Raw genomic sequence first — 17,801 nt, forward strand, 5'->3', positions numbered from 1 at the left:
TCCACAGAGTGTAACAGTTTTTAGTTTTTAAGGCGTCCACATTTTTCCGATGAAACCTCGAATGATAGAATGGTGACAGCACTGAACAAGGTCATTCAGCCCATTGTGTCTGTGCCAGCTCTCTGCCTGAGCAACTCAGTTCTTCACTCTCCCTCTGCATCTCCACGAAACCCAACAAATGATTTATCTTTATATAATTATCCAGTTCCCATTTGAAAGCCATGATTAACTTTACTTCCCTTACAGTTTTAGGCAGTGCATTCCAGACTCTAACCGCATGTTGTGTTTATCTCATGTCACCTGTCATTCATTTGGGGCATTGATCAACATTACTACACCAATGTATTTTATTAATACCAGCACTGTCCACACCCTTACAACCATACTTACTTTGTGTAGGATCCCGAACATAGAAAAATCATTGTTCTTCCAGCTAGTTTACAACACCTTAGTCTAAACACTATTTGCTGTGGCTGTCTCTGCAGTGAGGAAGCAAATTTGCTGAACACTTCTATTCAGTCCACAAGTGTGTGACCAAATGCTTCCAGTTGTTTGCCACTTAATTCTCCACTGCAGTTTCACTGACAATGCCATCCTGAATTGCCCTCCCTCTGCTGTTCCATTAAAGCACAACACAAACTTGAGGAACAGTCCTAATAAAATTGTTTAAAAAATTGTATTAATTTTGATATTCCATGCAAGTTTCTTTTAATACTTCCTATCGGTTTTGAGACGCACGTTGTCCTTTGCATCTCTCTTATTTGCCAAAACCTGTGGGTTGTTTTGCATTTTTGTTTGCTTTTCATTTTAGTTTATGTTGTCTGATGTTTTTGTCTGTCTAATTGCATTTTCTTACAAGTAGAAAGTACCCCTTAGTGGTATAGACTGGTTTTATATTGCAAACTCATTATTTGATCACCTCCCACTGCTTTTTATCCATGAACAGATTTCCACAGTTTATTGTGGACAATCTCGGTCTCGTGACATTGAATTCAGTGTAAGGATCCTCCTGTTAATCCATGTTTGTCCCTTGTTTTTTCCCTTTTAGTTTCTGTTATTCTGCTATTTCAATTTTTGTACATGGACAATTATTGTGACTGAGTCTTTGAAGATTAATTGTGCCTTTAATTCGAGTGGCTGGAAAATTTAGGATTGATTTATGACCTCGGGCAAGGCAGATTTAAAGAGCTGATAATATTTTGGATCAGCAGATTCAAGGGAGATCAATGATGACACAACTTGATGGACTTGGCTGGCAGCCAATAAGCTTGCTCAATTTGCTGGACCTTTGCTAATACACTATGCTGATTGGTGCTGACCAGCTCTCTCCACAGCCAGATTGAATTGCAGGGAAATTCATGCCAGGCACTGGATCAGTTGTTAAAAAACCCTTTTTTAAATCTTTTGTGGGGAACTCCGTTCTTATCTCAGTAAGACTGTTAGTCATTCTGGTGCAGTTGGAAACGAGTAAGAATTAAACAGGCCTGAGGTGGATCCTTGATTGAAGGCCCAGGTTAATGAAAGTTTAGAGTGACTCCCCAAAGGGAATCTTACAGCCTTGGAGTTCTGACTCAGTGTGCTTGCCAGAATATCCTCATAAGCAATCCAGCCGATGGCTGAGATTCCGAAGCATCCTGGGAGGGCAACCTGTTGAAATGACCTTGACATTGGAAGCAAGAACACTCATCTTTCATTTCATATTTTAATTCCTATTATTTTTACCCCTCCCCCTCTCTCTGTGGATGTCTGTCTTGCATGTGTCTGGGTGGAGGGTGGTACGTTAAAAGAGACAGCAGTAGATTAGCTGCCCGTTATTCTATTTTTATTGCATATTTCAATTTTGTTTCTGTTATAAATAAACAGTTATTGTGTTCAGCTTACAAACTTGGTGGTTATAAATTATTGAGCAGTCAAGGGGCCAAAGATTCTGCAAACTTTATACAAATTATTGGTTAATTCACTTATGTCTGGGCTCCGGAGTCTATGGGACTGGAATCGATCATGCACTAGCCCAGGGTGTCGTAACATAAGGTATACCTAAATGTAGAATCTGTCATTTCCCTTTACATTGTAACTACTACAGAGAACTTGATCGTATTATGATGGATTTTTTTTAATGTTTACGAAAGGTTAGGCAATTAACTAAATCTTATTGATTACTCATCAGTAATTCTAATTGTGATGATGAGTCTATTGATGCGGTTGTATATAAAAACAAGTCACATTTGCCTCTGTAATGATTAGTTCATCATACATGTTTCTGGTGTAAGGCATTATATTAAGGTGTGTCTCTCATTCCCTTATGGGCTTTTTAAAATGCAAGTTTACACTTTGTAAAAATGAATTGTAATCTATATTTAATTAAATTTCAATTCCCAGATAACCAAAGTTCTGGAAGAACTTAGAGAAGCCAAAGAGAATCACAGTCCAGAGATGAGGCACTTCTTGGCTCTGGAAAGGAAAATTCAGAAGATGGAACTCAAGTATGCTCAGAGAGAGCAAGAATTCCAACAGGTACTATATAGCCTTGACTTTGAACCATTCTATAGATCGTTGCTGATCTACTTTTAACCTCATTTCACTTTCTTGTCTGCGCCCTTATCGACTCCATTGTGGATCAAAAGTCTGTCCAACTCCACATTGAATGTAGTCCATGACCTAACCTCCAGTGCCCCCTGGGTAAAGAATTTTAAAGTTTTACAACACTTTTTGGGGGGATAATTCACCCGTCATTCACCCATAAGACAAAAAAATTGTTTTGAGTAACAGCTGAGCACTTGAAACTAGATTGCATACAAGGCTATGGACCAAGTGCTGGAAAATGTGATTAAAATAGAACGGTGCTTGATGGCCAGTGCAGACATGATGGGCCGAAGGGCCTCTTTATGTGCTGTCAAATTTTATGACTTGACCTAATCAGATTAAACAGATATTTAGTGTGTGACTAATGCAAATAATTTTACACATTAATCTGAAGCCTAAATTTCAGTTGGAGAATTTTGTGTTCCTGTAAGTCGTGCAATGTGTGAGGAAAGAGTCCATCATGACAGGAGTAATTTTCACACTGTTTGGGATATATACTATAATTCATTCAAAAGATAACCAGGCTGAACATTTGGAAAGGAGAGCTCTAAACGCAAATAATATAAATAAATTATTTGAGAGAAGAGTATTTAACTTGAGCTTTTCTGGATAATTTAAGAGAATCCTCAAAACGTAGAGCACAGAGGGAGGCAATTCAATCCAATGTGCCTGAGCTGACTCTTTGAAAGAACAGTCGCGTACTCGCTCTTTGTCCTGAACCTTTTATGTTCATCATCTTCATGTACTTGTTCACTCGCTTTTAAAATTATTGATGAAATCAACTTTCACCACCTTTTCAGCTAGACCATTCCAGATTCCAACCATTCTCTTGAGTGAAACATCTTTTCTCACCTCCCCTCTATATCTTTTGTTAATTATTTTTGATGATTCATAGGGCACAATTCTCCCAAAGAATTTCTAAGTTAATTTGTGGCGGGATGTTCAGGGAGTTTCCCGCTGGCTCTGCCAGCACGTTCCCCACCGCTATTCAATGACACTTAGTCACTTTTTGGGGCCCTGGGGAGTTTCTCACCGGTTTAGCCCACACTTGGAATCTTTTTAGCACTGGGAGCTGAACTCCGAGATCGGGCCGCCATTTTGAAAGGGTACCCCAATGACTAAGTGACCTTGTGGGTCCCCCACACCTTCACCCATGGGAAATGACACCCTCCACACACATGGGCACTATCTCACACCCCCAAGTGAGGACATGCTGCTATGGGGTCCCCCCCCTCCCCAAGCACCACACAGCAACCCCTTCCTTCTAGGACCCCTACCCATCAGCTCCCCAATCCCCTGGAGACCCCTACTTAACTGCCCGCACTCCTCACCCCTGAAACCTCCCCTCCACCCTCATTTCATGGGCATGGCCCATTCTGGGCCCTGACCCTTGCAAGTGCCATGCTGGCACCTGGGCACCCTTGCACTGCCACCCTGGCACCCAGGCAGTGCTCCTGCTGGCTTGGCAGTGCCATATGGGCACCTTGGCAGTGCCAGAGTGACAGTGGCAAGGTGCCAGTTGGACAGTGCTAAGGTGCCCACGTTCCAGATGGAGAGCCAGGGGGCCACCCTGCACACTCTGACCACCCAGGGGTCTCCGATTGCCTGGGAGACCCCCTGGGTGCCGTGCCACCTGGTCCACTCTACATTTGTGTGGACCAGCACTGAACGGCGCCCGGTTGCCGCCTCCTTGGGGGAGGGGGGGCAGGGGGTGGGGGGGGGGGCTGGTGGATCCCGGGCAGGTAGATCATAAGTAGATTTATGACCTACTTCCAGGAGCTGTATTTGATCACACCCATTTAGGGCAGAGTTCTGAATCCGACGTCCTGCGGGACTCTGGTGAATCTCGTGAAGTGCAGAGGCTGTCGGGAGGCTCGCGAGAGGGTTCTCCCAGGATCCTCCAGCTGCATTGTTCTCTCGCTTGAGCACAATGCGGCCGGAGAATCGCGCCCAAAGTTTTTTGCTATCTACTCATTCACATTTTAAACCTCTCTGCTTTGAGAGCAGTCATAATTTTCCCAATCTCTCCTCGTAACTGAAATCCTTCATCCGAGGATTGTGGTAAAACTCTCTCTGTAATCTTTCTAAATAAAATAGTCATATCTTTCAGTCGTTCATTGTTTTTGTTTAATGTGGTAAAGCTTGTTTTGCAAACCTTTCTATCTTTAAAATATCCCTTATAACGGAGACAGTTATTCTGGAGGAGATAGAATTCGGCAGATAATTGATGAGATAAATCGCCTCCTTCACTGCTGCTTCCCCCACTCTCCCCACCCCTCAGTCCATTTCTGCCTTCTCTGGCAGCACATCAGCAAGATTGGAGCTCTCTATATACCCATTGTGTTTGCAGGCCTCAGAGGCAACAAAAATATTTTCCTGATATCAACCACAGCCCCTCAGCAGATTTGAAAAGTAATTCTCATTGGTTGCAAAATGTTTTTGGATAGGCCAAGGATGTGAAAGGCATGATGTAACTGCAGGTTCTTTCTGCTAGACAGTCAAAATTCTCCTCCAACAGAGTTAGTGGAGGTGCTAACTTTAAAATCAATTCAGATCCTGTATATTTAAATATGTTTCTGTTCGGTGAGTAATATATTTAAATGAGCAGGGTAAATATACCAATATTTAATCATCCATTCTGGCAAGATTGGTGCTCCATAGGCTGCAACATAGATCAGTGGAGGTGAACACATGCAGTATTACCTGTTTTAGACCGTTATTGATTTAGGAAAATCACTTTTGACCAGCTGGCTTGAGCCTTTGATGAATCCCATTAGCTGAACACGATGATGGGTTTGCTGGTGAGGCTTTGAATTGTTCAACAAGCTGGCTGTAGTGATGGTTAGTTTTGCTGGGAGGAGTATCATTCTTTATTCCTTCGACAGAACTTCCAAACCCATGATCTTTGCCATCTAGAAGGACAAGGACAACAGAAACATGGGAATATTCCCACCTCCAAGTCGCACACCATCCTGACTCGCAAATATATCCCCTTTGCCTTCACTGTTGTTGATACAAAACCCTGAAACTCCCTTCCTAACAACGCTGTATGTGCCTACACCACGTGGCCTGCAGAAGTTCAGGAAGGTGGCTCACCACCACATTTTAAACAATAATTACCGATGGCCAGTAAATGTTGATCTTCCCAGCAGCACCCACACCCGGTGAACGGAAAAAAAAAGTGAAAAGGAAATGCAAAAATTTGCAAATCAAGCTGCTGTCATGTACTTAGGGCAAGAATAGGTTATCAGCCCCACACAACTTATCTTTTTTTTTGCATGACTCATCCACATGTACCACTCCCCCCTTTTCCTCCCACCTCTGTATCTCCTTCAAAAGGCAACACAGTCAATTCAAGAATCCTCTGTCAAAAAAGCCTCTCCATCTCATGAAAGGTGGTCAGGCAAATCCGAGGAGTCTCTTGCTGAGGAATGCAAGTTAATTGCAATGGAGCGTACCTGTTTCTAAGCCCACACTTGTTTACAGAGTTCTGCATATTATGTCTGCTGTGCAATGCAATATAGGCCAAACTTTTTCAACCTCATTCACGGCTGGGATTTTCTGGTGCTGCTGAAAGTGAATGGAATTTTAGCTGGAACGTCACATTTTCCAGTCTCGCTCACAACAGACAAGACTGGAGAATCCTGCCCACGCTGTTTAATTCAAGAAAAATGCACAGGTATCCAAATCGGGCAATCCTTTGTGCACTAAGCCAATAATAGAAAATTGAGCGTTTAGTTGATATTCTTCGTAACCTCTCCTATTTGTCCCTTGATTAATGCTGTTTTCTGCCATGTAGCATTGGTTTAATTCGTGTTTTCATTAAGGGAGCGATTGTTAAGTAATTATCAGGTTTCAGTTAACTTTTTTGTTTAATTTACTAATAGTTAATTCAACAAGCTCGACACAGTGCTGATGCGGAACAAATTCAAGAGGTCGAAAAATGGAAGAAGCTAGCACAGTTTAAAAATCATGAACTGGAAAATTTCAGAACAGAACTGGACTCAATACTGGATGTCCTCCGTGAATTGCAGAGACAAGGGGTTGTTATTCCAGCTCCTAGTTCCTCAAGACAAAATATCTCATCATTTACTAGGCAATTGTAATACTATAAAATAATCCACTTATTTAGTTATGAATTCCCTTCCTAAAATTTGTATTCCTACGTGCAGGCTTTGAAGCTGTGTGTACTGCTGCTTGTTCATGAAAGGTTTGTTGTTTGTGCAACGGTGATAAATTGTTTGGAACAAATGTGCTTACCACAGTTTTTCTCTGTTTTCTTTTCGCCTTAGTTCAAAAATCGCTGATGACTAAAACGACGATAAGACTATCATTGGAGCACATTTAGTTTTTCTTATTCAGACAGAACCCTCAGCATATCCTGGTTTATCAATGCATAATAAATATCTCCTCGATGTAATATTTTATTTCCCTCTTCTTGCACAGTAACCACATGAAAATGAAAAAAAAAAGAAAATTGCTTATTATCACAAGTAGGCTTCAAATGAAGTTACTGTGAAAAGCCCCTAGTCGCCACATTCCGGCGCCTGTTCGGGGAGGCTGGTACGGGAATAGAATCATAGCATGGTTATAGGCCATGTGTCTGTGCCAGCTCCCTGCAGAAGCAACCCAGCTTCTCTTGCCCCTCTATGCCGCTTTTTCCCAGTAGTTCCCCCACCAGCACCCGGTCCCCTTGCCTTTTTCCAGTAAACACCCAACTTTTTCCCAGTACCCTCCCCCCATTTTCTCGTAGCAGTGCAAATTTGTTATCTTCACAATAATTACCCAAAAGCAATAGAAGTTACACCAGAGAAAGCAAATGTACAACAGCACATGTTTGTTCAAAAATATGTTTTGCTATATAATCAATTTGTTTTAAATGGAAAAGTATCAGAGAATTTGTCCCTGAACTCCAAGAGGGAAGGACATCTTCAAAATAATTATTCATAAATGGGATTATGTCCAGACTGAAGGGAAAAGTAAAAATGAGCCAACATGATTTACAACGAGCATATAAACTGTTACAAGCTGTTAATCTCTGTTTACTATTGTACATATAATTGTTTTGATATGAGGACCTTAACCATTATTTGGTATATTCTTTAACTGGAGTTGTTTGTGCACTACCTTAAAAAGATTATTGCAATGGAATTTAAATTTTCTTTAGGGAATGCACAGCAGTTTCGAGATAATTGTTTTAAAAATATGCATTTTGGCATGGCAGAATTGTAGTAAATTATATTACTTGGTGAACAAATACTGTGGTTCGGTTTTGAATTCTGCCTTTCTTGTCTCAGTTAAAGCAGTATTGGTACTTAAAACAGTTTCTGTGGCATGTTAAAATCATAGATAAATTTATGCAAGTGCATTGTGTGTATAGATATTCAAGGAAGTAAATTTTACAAAGATTTATGACTTTCAATATTATTTTTGATGAAATGTTCATGATAAAATCCATTCTATAATGTTCAACTTGATCTAATGATTAACAAGGGGGTGAAAGGTTATCAGGGTAGGCAAGAATGTGGGGTTGAGGTTACAATCAGATCAGCATAATCTTATTGGATGGCAGAAAAGGCTCAAGGGGCCTACTCCTGCTCTTAATTTGTGTGTTTGAGATGTAAAACAAGTTTATAACATAACCAAGTAGAGTGCTTTGAAATAATGGAGCCAGAAATTGTTGATATGCCACACATTAGTGACATAAACTAAGATTTATAAAAGTTTGCTCTTACCATGAGGCTCCCCATTGAACTGAATCTTTATTGTTCCCACCACATCCATTTAAGCTGCTAATGAATCTTAATCCGGTAAATTGTGATTTGAGGCCCTGACATGACACTCAAACTTGGAAGTACATTTAAAGTGAGCACTGAAACTGTCCAGTCTCAGTCCAGCAGGTAGTGAATTGTTTCTACAGTGGAATTAGGAGTGGGAGCAGGCCATTCGGCCCCTTGAGCCTCCTCCACCATCCCATAAGATGGTGGATGATCTGATTATGGCCTCGACTCCACATTCCATCTCCCTCGATAACCTCTGACTCCTTGTTAATAAAGAACCAAAATCTCTGCCTTAAAAATATGACGGGCAGGGTTAACCCTGCAGCCTCATGGCGCTGAGGTCCCAGGTTCGATCCCGGTTCTGGGTCACTGTCCGTGTGGAGTTTGCACATTCTCCCTGAGTTTGCATGGGTTTTACCCCCCACAACCCAAAGATGTGCAGGGTGGGTGGATTGGCCACGCTAAATTGCTCCTTAATTGGAAAAAATTTATTGGGTGCACTAAATTTATATATAAAAAAATTAAAATATTCATTGACCCTACTGCACTCTGGGTGGCATGGTAGCACTGTTCCTTCAGCTCCGTGGTCCCTGGTTCGACTCCAGGCTTGGGCCAATGTCTGTGTGGAGTCTGCACGTTCTCCCTGTGTCTGCGTGGGTTTCCTCCGGGCGCTCTGGTTTCCTCCCACAAGTCCTGAAAGACGCGCTGTTAGGTGTATTGAACATTCTGAGTTCTCCCTGTATACCCGAACAGGCGCCAGTATGTGGCGACTAGGGGCTTTACACAATAACTTCATTACAGTGTTAATGTAAGCCTACTTGTGACAATAACATTATTATTATTATAATCGTCCTGGGGAAGAATGTTCCAAAGATTCACAACCTGAGAGCAATAGTTTCTTCTCATCTCCATATGAAATGGGACACCCCAAATGTGTCCCCTAGTTCTAGTCTCTTCGACAAGGGGAAATATCCTTTCAGCCACCACCATGTTGAGTTCCCTCAGGATCTTATATGTTTCAATAAGATCGCCTCTCAATCGTCTAAACTCTAATGGATACAGGCCCAGCAACCCGAACCATTCTTTCATAAGATGACACCCCCACCCGTACCTCATTCCAGGTGTCAATTGAGTAAATGCTTTTGGAGCATTTATATCAATTCTTATATAAGGAGACCAAAACTGTACACAGTAATCTATATTACAGTAGCCAAACATCACTGATTTTATATTCCATACCCCTTGCAATAAACAATAACATTCCATTTGCATTCCCAATACCTTCACAGTAACTTTTTGTGATTCATGTACAAGGATAACGACAGGTTAGGATAGGGTATTGGGTTACGGGGATAGGGTGGAAGTGGTGGCTTAAGTGGGTCGGTGCAGACTCGATGGGCCGAATGGCCTCCTTCTGCACTGTATGTTCTATGATACCCAGATACCTCTCTACCTCAAGAGTTCTGCAAATTCTCTAAATTTAATAAATATGCTACTTTTCTATTCCTGCCGAAGTGAGCAAATTTAAATATTCCCACATTTTACTCCCATCTGCAAAACATTTGCCCACTCACTTCACCTATCTATGTCCCTTTTCAGGCTCCGTGGGCCCCATTCTCCAGCCTCGTTGCGCTCTCGCTCAAGCGTAACGAGGCCGGTGACTAGTGGGAGAGGACAAAAACAAGATCCTCGTCGGGCGTCAGTTTGCGATGCAACTGGCCTACCCCCGTAGGCAAAATCGGGATCGCGACGTAGCATGGTGATAAACCAATTATCATCACTTAGGCCCCATTTCCATACAATTAACGAGAGCCACCCCATATCCAATGGCCTCCCATCATTCAGCAAGTGCCCATGCTGGTGCCGATTAATACTCCTTTTTCAAAACGTGAACCCGACGGAAGGGTTTCTGTGGGGAGCAGAGGAGGTAAGTAGCCATCTTTGCTCACGGGCAAAGAGCCTAGGGGGTGCTGGGCTTGCTACCCCTGTGCTCAGCGGCAGTGGAGGACCCTCCGCAGGTGGTGGACCGCCGTGGGGGGGAGGCGCGCAGGACGCAACCGCCCGCGGCACCACCATGCCAACCCCTGGATCATGTGTACTCACTCCGGGGGCAACCTTGTCTTTGCTGTAGCCATGTAAATTGGCCACCTGCAAAGGATCATGGGAATTGTCAATTTGGGACACAGACAGGTACACAGTCTCTGTGTATTGGGCAAAGAAACCAGACTTGACTGAAACTTGCATCCATTAAGAATCAATTACCATTTTCCCCAAGACAATAGCATTCGCATTAAGGACCATCAACAATAGCAGACTAACCGGCGCCACCCACCTTATTTGGAAAGGCCTACGTGCCTGGGACAATGATAGCTAGGACCTGCCCAGCCATCGAGGTATCTGACCCCTAATTGGCTAAGATCGATGAGGGTGATCGAAACCCTATCAATCCATTGGACCTGGAGTAAGGACCGCCCAAAAGGTGTCAGGGCACCCGGGGGGGGTGCGGGCAGAGGTGGAGGCATGTGTGGCTGGTGCGCGAGCTGCCAACCAGGTCTACCATGTAGCGCATGGCACCTGGTTGTGGAGGGGGGACATGTCCAATGCTTAAACTTTGTCTACCTCCATCCCTGCAAATCGTAATGTTTGGGCATCTTCCAGCTTTGTTGGTCGCTGTGGTGGGGGCCGCTGTCCTGCATGAAGACTTGTGGGAGCTGGAGCAGGGGCATCGCAGAGAAGCGGCAGAGGCTGCAGCAGAGGAGCATGCCGCAGTGGGTCAGGTGCCAGTGGGTCAGGTGCCAGCCGCTCAGGCAGGAGGTCCACCCGCCTGACAGACGCAGGAGGAGGACCACGACGAGGGGGAACCACGGGACGAGGATACCGAGGAGGAGGGGAGGGGGAGGAGGAGGCGGTCCCACGGTCACGGAGGCGTCTGATGAGGCCTCGTGTGTACTGGCGCCGCATGTCCTTCCATGGCTTCCCGGATAGGATATGCAGGAAGGGGACTCCGGATGATCCCGGAAACCATCGCCGATATCTGCCACCTGATGGCACATCTGGCACCGCCTGGGACTGGGAGAGGACCACCCCTCCCAGTGGCCGTCAAGGTGATGGTCGCCCTGACATTCTATGCGACGGGGTCGTTCCAGTCGCTGCGTGGGGACCTGTCAGGAATCTCCCAGGCATCGGTGCACCAGTTGCATCCGTGCAATCGCCTGTACAACATCGCGGAGCGCTACATTCAGTTCCCTGTCGACTGCGCCCACCAGGATGCACGGGTAGCGGGGTTCGCCGCGGTCGCCCGGATACCCATGGTCCAGGGGGCGATCAATGGGATACACATCACCATGCGGCCACCATCGACTATCAGGGCGATGTTCATGAACAGGAAGGGGTCCTAGTCCACGAACGTACAGGTGGTCTGTGACCACCGGATGAAGATCCTGCACATCTGCGCCCGGTACCCGGGCAGTGTACATGCCGTGTTCATATTGGCACAATCATTCATCCCTGGCATGTTCGAGGGGCACCCCCCACCACCGCCCCCCCCCCCCCCCCCCGGGGCTGGTTGCTGGGCGACAGGGGTTACCCGTTGCAGTCGTGGCTTATGACACCTATACGGAGGCCACAGACCGACGCGGAGAATCGCTACAATGATGCCCATTGTGTGACCAGGGGTGTGGTCGGGAGGTGCTTTGGACTGCTGAAGATGCGCTGGAGGGGCCCTCCAGTATCCATCGGAGAGGGTCGAACACATTGTTGTGGTAGGCTACGTCCTCCATAATATAGCCCAGCAGAGGGGCGATATGCTGGAGGGGGAGGATCACGACGAAGGGCACTCCTCTCCAGACAAGGGGAATGGGAAGGGGGGCAATGTACTGGACATGGGGGCTGGACAGAGACAGGAGGCTGCCCAACACCACCGACTAGACCAGCGAGCCAGGGAGGAGTTGAAAGCTGCACGTTTCACCGACTAGGGTGGGGGGGATTGCTGGGCATTGGCACGGACAGCAGAGTACGACGCCACCTCAGCACCCCGCACCCCCACCTCCACCACCCCCCAACTCCCCCACCACCACATCACCCGCATGCACACCACCCCTCCATTACACATCCACCTGCGGCACAACGAGCTGGGCTCACACGGTTGCCGGTGAAAACGGGTCTGGTCCATGGCATGGAGGATGATGACAGCCGCTCCGCGATGAGCTCCGGGCTCTACATCGTTAGACAATGTCTGCCTCATTGCCACCTTAACACCCCCCACCTGGACCGTGCCTGCATGCGGCCTGGACACTGCATCGTGTGGCCCTGTCGTCCGGCTGGGGGCAGGTGGCATGTGCAACCTGGGGGGGTGGGGGGGGGCTCAATATTTCATCCCCTTCACCCACAGCGGCACTCAGTTCCTGCCCCATCTCCACACGCATCAGACAGAGCACAGAGGCAGCATTCGTAGGTGTAACAGTGTGTTTAATAACGGACGTTCTGCAGGGGCACCAGCTTGGCAGCCCTGGTCACGGCTCCTCTGCCGCTCCCGCCGGCCATGTACTCCACCAGCCCTATAGTAGTGGCGGCTCTGCGGATTTGGGGCCAATGGAGGAAGCATGCAGGGGAAGTGGGAGCGTCGGTCTGGTCCCCAATATGCGACAACCACCGATTTGTCCCGGGGAAGATGGACGGCGGGCTTTGAGCATGGCGGAGGGCAGGGGTGGGAAGAATGGGTGACTTGTCCCTGGAAGGGAACTTCACGAGCAAGAGGGCGCTGGAGGAGAAGTTCGGGCTGTCAAGGGGAAATTACTTTCGGTACTTGCAGGTGCGGGATTCCGTACGTAGCCAGGTCCCGTCCTTTCCACGCCTTCCACCAAGGGGAATCCAGGACAGGGTAGTTTCCAGGGGAGAGGTAGGAGAGGGGAGTGTCTCGGATATTTATAAGGAGCTTATGGGAGCGGAGGACACAGGGACCGAGGAACTAAAACTCAAGTGGCAGGAGGAGCTTGGTGGGGAGCTAGAGGGAGGCGTATGGGCAGACGCTCTGAGGAGGGTAAATGCATCCGCAACATGTGCCAGGCTCGGCCTGATTCAGTTCAAGGTAGTTCACCGGGCCCACATGACGGTGGCCCGGATGAGTAAATTCTTTGAGCTGGAGGACAGGTGTGCTGGATGTGCGGGAGGACCAGCGAACCATGTCCACATATTCTGGGCGTGCCCAAAACTCGGGGGGTACTGGCAGGGATTTGCAGACGTCATGTCCCAGGTACTGAAAACAAGGGTGGTGATGACTCCAGAGATGGCGATTTTTGGGGTGTCGGAGGACCCGGGAGTCCAGGAGGGGATAGAGGCCGACGTTGTGGCTTTTGCTTCCCTGGTAGCCCGGCGACGAATACTGTTGGCCTGGAGGGACTCAAAGCCCCCAAAGACCGAAGTATGGCAGGGGGAGGAGGGTAGAATAGTGTCGAGTATGGGGGAAGAATAGGTGGGTCTTTGCGAGAGAGGAACTGTTATTTGCACTATGTTTCTGTAAGTGATATTTGCACACTAATGTATATTGTTACTGTTTACAATGCCAAAAATACCTCAATAAAATTGTTTGTTAAAAAAAAAAATTACGGACGTTCTGTACATGTGCCCTAGCCCCTGTAACTAATCCGTGCCCTGCACCCGTGCCAACTTACTCCGTGTCTAATTTTTTGGCCTTCTGGGCCCTATGACTACGTATAGGTGTTTCCCCAGATGGTACAGCAGAACTAGAGGTGGACTGCAGTGACTCCTGCCCTGTGACTAGGGTCCACTTTGGCGGTCTTTACCTGGGGTAGCCTGTCCTGGATGGGCCAGGTTGCGTCTCGGGCGACCGGGATGGCGTGTGGCCACCCTGTTCTGCCCGCTGCCCACCAGATGCACCAGGGACGGCAGGGAAGGAGCCCGAGGCCTCGCGGTGTTCCGGGACCCTCCTGAAGGCGGACCCTGAATGGGCCGCATCGCCTCCTCCTCCCTCGGGGTGCCTGATGTCCCCCGGGCTTCTCCATGGGACGGGGGTGCGAGCGGATCCAACACCTGAGGAACCCCCGTCACCTGGCGCTGCCAGTCCTGGAGGCCTGCTCTGGTACCGACCAGGGTCTGCAAGTTTGCAGCCATGGAGCTCAGGGAGTTGGCCATCCCTGTCTGTGTCTGGGCGACGCTGGCCAGCACCTGGGCAATGGCGCCGATGCTCTCAGCGATGGCCTGCTGAGACTGGGCCATGGCCTGCTGCAACCGGGCCACATTGTTGTGCATCTCTGCGATGGGCAATTGGCTCTAGCTCATGGCTGCCTGTGAGAGGGCAGCCCTGTCCTGGGCCGCGGAGGCCGCGTGCACAGAAAGTCCCAGGCCTTGCAACCTCTGACCCATGTCCGACACCGTCGCACCCATTGCCTCCACTGCGGACGCATGCCCGTGCGGTGTCGACCTGGGTGGCACTCATGATCGGCACCATTCCCTGCTCCTGCATGCGAATGCACTCCTCCACCTGCGTCGACAGGTGCTGGAAACCAGCCGGTATCCCCTCCACTTGTCCCAGGATCCCTGAGCGCCTCGGGTCACTGGGTGGATGTGGAATTTCCAGGAACCCTGGACCCAGCAGGGCGGCAGCTGGTTGCTGGGGTCGGTCTGCCCTCCGACCGTCCGGCCCCTCGGCTGCTCCTACCTCCACCTGCTGTACCACAGAGGCTGTGTGGTGCTCACCAGTGAGTGTCCCAGATGCCTCATCGCTCAAGTGACCAACTGAGGTGAGAGTCTCTGCAATGGCGGAGGGTGTAGGAAATAGCAATGACGGAAAGTCAGTGTCCTCATCGGACCCGAAGTCAGGGATCCTGGGTGGTGTTTTCATGTCTGTCCGTCTCCTCAGTGTTGGTCCCCTGGGTCGTGGCCCGAGTGGGCCGGAGGGCTGTTGTTGCGGCTGCCCTCCCCGTCGCTGCTGGAGTCCCTGGGGGGTGGCCGCCCTGGCACTGGCCGGGGGCAGGGTTCACGTGATGGGCCGGATCGATCGCCGGGTGGTCCTGCAAGACGCAATACACCATGCATGGTTAGACAGGCAGACGGGGATGGGTTAGGTGTGAGTTGAAGTTCGGGGTAAGGGGTGAGGCGCAGGGACCAGGCCGGGGAGTCTCACTTTGTGGCGCTCCCCCGATCTCGGCATGGGCAACCTCCCGCTCCTCGGGTCAACCGGCTACTTCCAGTGCCCTCTGTTCAATTCAGGTGCAGCCCCTCCAGTTTTGTCCCGCTCTTGCCAGTTATGGGCGCTCTTCTCCTGTGGGTGTGGGGGGGGGGTGGAACAGAACAAACATCAGTATTGTTAGAAGTTCCAACACATGCAGCCCGGCAGTTGGGTCTATGTTGGCATAGGTGCACAGGGCACCCGGCCAATCCGGCTGGCAAGGGTAGGGGCAGCCATGTGGGTCATGGCTGGGGTTGTAGTGTTTCCCTGGGGGAGGGGTGGTGTCACATGTGTGGGGGGTAGGGGGGTTGGTGCCATGGGCACAGTGCTGGGTACTCACCCTGGCTGCCCGGAGTAGGTCGTTGAGCTTCTTCCGGCACTGCTCTCCTGTCCTGGGTGTCACCCCGAGGGCACTGACGGCCTGGTCCACCACCCTGCACATATTCCGGGCGACGTTGACTGTGACCCTGCGGCCGGGTCCGGGGTACATGCACCCCCCTCCTCTCCTCGACGGCATCCAGGAGTGTTTCTTTGTCGCGGTCCATGAACCAGGATGCTGCTCGGCAGATGGACATCTTCAATCGTAGGCTATGTGTGGGGGCCGTGTCTATTTGTGTGCGCCGCGGCGCTGCAGCGATCAGGCGGCGCTGCATCTCTGACGCCAGTCTGGGGCCGCACCCCCGCGCTTCCCGTTGCGCCCTTGCTGGCCCCTTGTGGCCCGCAGAATCACTGGGCTTTCAGGCCCGTTGACGCCGGCATGAAACACTCCAGTGTTTACGCCGGCGTCAACACTTAGCTGCGTTTTTGCAGAATCACGGCCAATAACTTTATTTATAATAATAGACAAGACATTGTACTAGAATAACAGCCAGCTAACCTACTATTCTTCCCCCCCCCCCCCCACCCTCTTTTACCATCCTAAACATTCACGAGACACCCACATGCAGAGTGAGGGGGGAGGTGATAAATAAAAGAGGATTAATGTGAGAAGGAAAATGAGTGTCCTTGCTTCGGATGATGAAGGATGCAGAGCGATAGACAACCACCAGCTAGATGGCTAATGAGGATCCTCTGGCTGAAACATTCAGTCTGAATTTCCAGATTGTGGGATTCCTTCTGGGAAGTCACTTTCACTGTTATTAACCTGGGCCTTCACTCAGAAGATCCGCCTCAGGCCTGTGTAATTCGTGGGTTCCAAATCTACCAAAATGTCCCCTGGCTTCACTGAGAAAAAACAGAGTTCCCCTCACGAGATTTTAAAGTGGGTTCAGTAAACAACTGCCCCTGCCTACAGCTGTTGTTGGGCTGAACCTCCTTGCAGTTCAATCTGACTGTAATGAGATAAAGGTCTTTACTTTGAACCTTTAGACAAAGTCCATCGGGTAAAAGAGCAAGGTCAGTGCTGTGGCCCTCCATCTTCTTGATCAAACCAAATCTTTAAAAAATAAACAGTCTCATAGAGTTCTGAACATTCCAGAGAAAAACCTGCCTGTCAGCATAATCCATTGATGAGGCTCAGCAATCTGAAACAGTCTATATGTTGGCAGCCAAGTTCATCAAGATGTGTCATCATTGATGTCAGAGCGACAGCACATCCTGCAGGAGGTTCATTTTTTAAAAAATTAAAGGTGAAATCCACCTTAAAGACAGAGGAAACGTTTTTGTCCGGGTATAACATTTATAAAAGCCAAAAAAGAAAATAATGGGAATAAACAAGGGACAATGAGGGATTAACAGGAGGATCCTCACAATATAAATTGAGAATAGTCGAAGTCCCCACACTGATTCCTGTGAAACTCCACTTGTCACATTTTGCCAACCTGAAAAAGACCCATTTTTCTCTACTCCTTGCCTCTTGTTCTTGATCCATGCTAATATGCTAAGTCCTACACCATGAACTTTTACATTGTGATGTAAAATGTGATGTTCCATCTTGTCAAATTTTTTCTGGAAATCCAAGTACAGCACATCCAAACTTTCCCCTTTATCCACATTGTTTGTCACTTCCTCAAAGAACTCCAGTAAGTCAAACATGATTTCCCTTTCACTAAACCATGTTGACTCTGCTTCATGTTGGCTGAGATTCTAGGTTTTCTTTTAATTGCCAATGTTTTTGTGTTTCTCTTGTCATCCATACTTATATTAAGTGTCGCAGTGTAATTATTGGATGTTCCTGATGATGGGCAAGACCTCTGATTCTATTCTTTATGGGTTCGATTTTGCTGCCTCTGCCAGGTGAGTTTTCGAGGACA

General features: G+C 48.1%; 1 protein-coding gene across 1 annotated transcript in view; it reads left to right on the forward strand.

Annotated features, from left to right (window-relative positions):
* The window catches only part of cep162 (centrosomal protein 162), a 211,735-nt gene extending 203,742 nt beyond the window's left edge, over positions 1-7,993 (forward strand). Inside the window, exons 27-28 of the mRNA XM_072499835.1 lie at positions 2,380-2,514; positions 6,471-7,993. Of these exons, the coding sequence (XP_072355936.1) occupies positions 2,380-2,514; positions 6,471-6,689 (354 nt within the window). The 3' untranslated portion in view covers positions 6,690-7,993. The remainder of the gene's footprint in view (positions 1-2,379; positions 2,515-6,470) is intronic.
* The last annotated feature ends 9,808 nt before the right edge of the window (positions 7,994-17,801 follow it).

This window comes from Scyliorhinus torazame, chromosome 4 (genome assembly GCF_047496885.1).
Source record: "Scyliorhinus torazame isolate Kashiwa2021f chromosome 4, sScyTor2.1, whole genome shotgun sequence".
Classification (NCBI taxonomy): domain Eukaryota; kingdom Metazoa; phylum Chordata; class Chondrichthyes; order Carcharhiniformes; family Scyliorhinidae; genus Scyliorhinus; species Scyliorhinus torazame.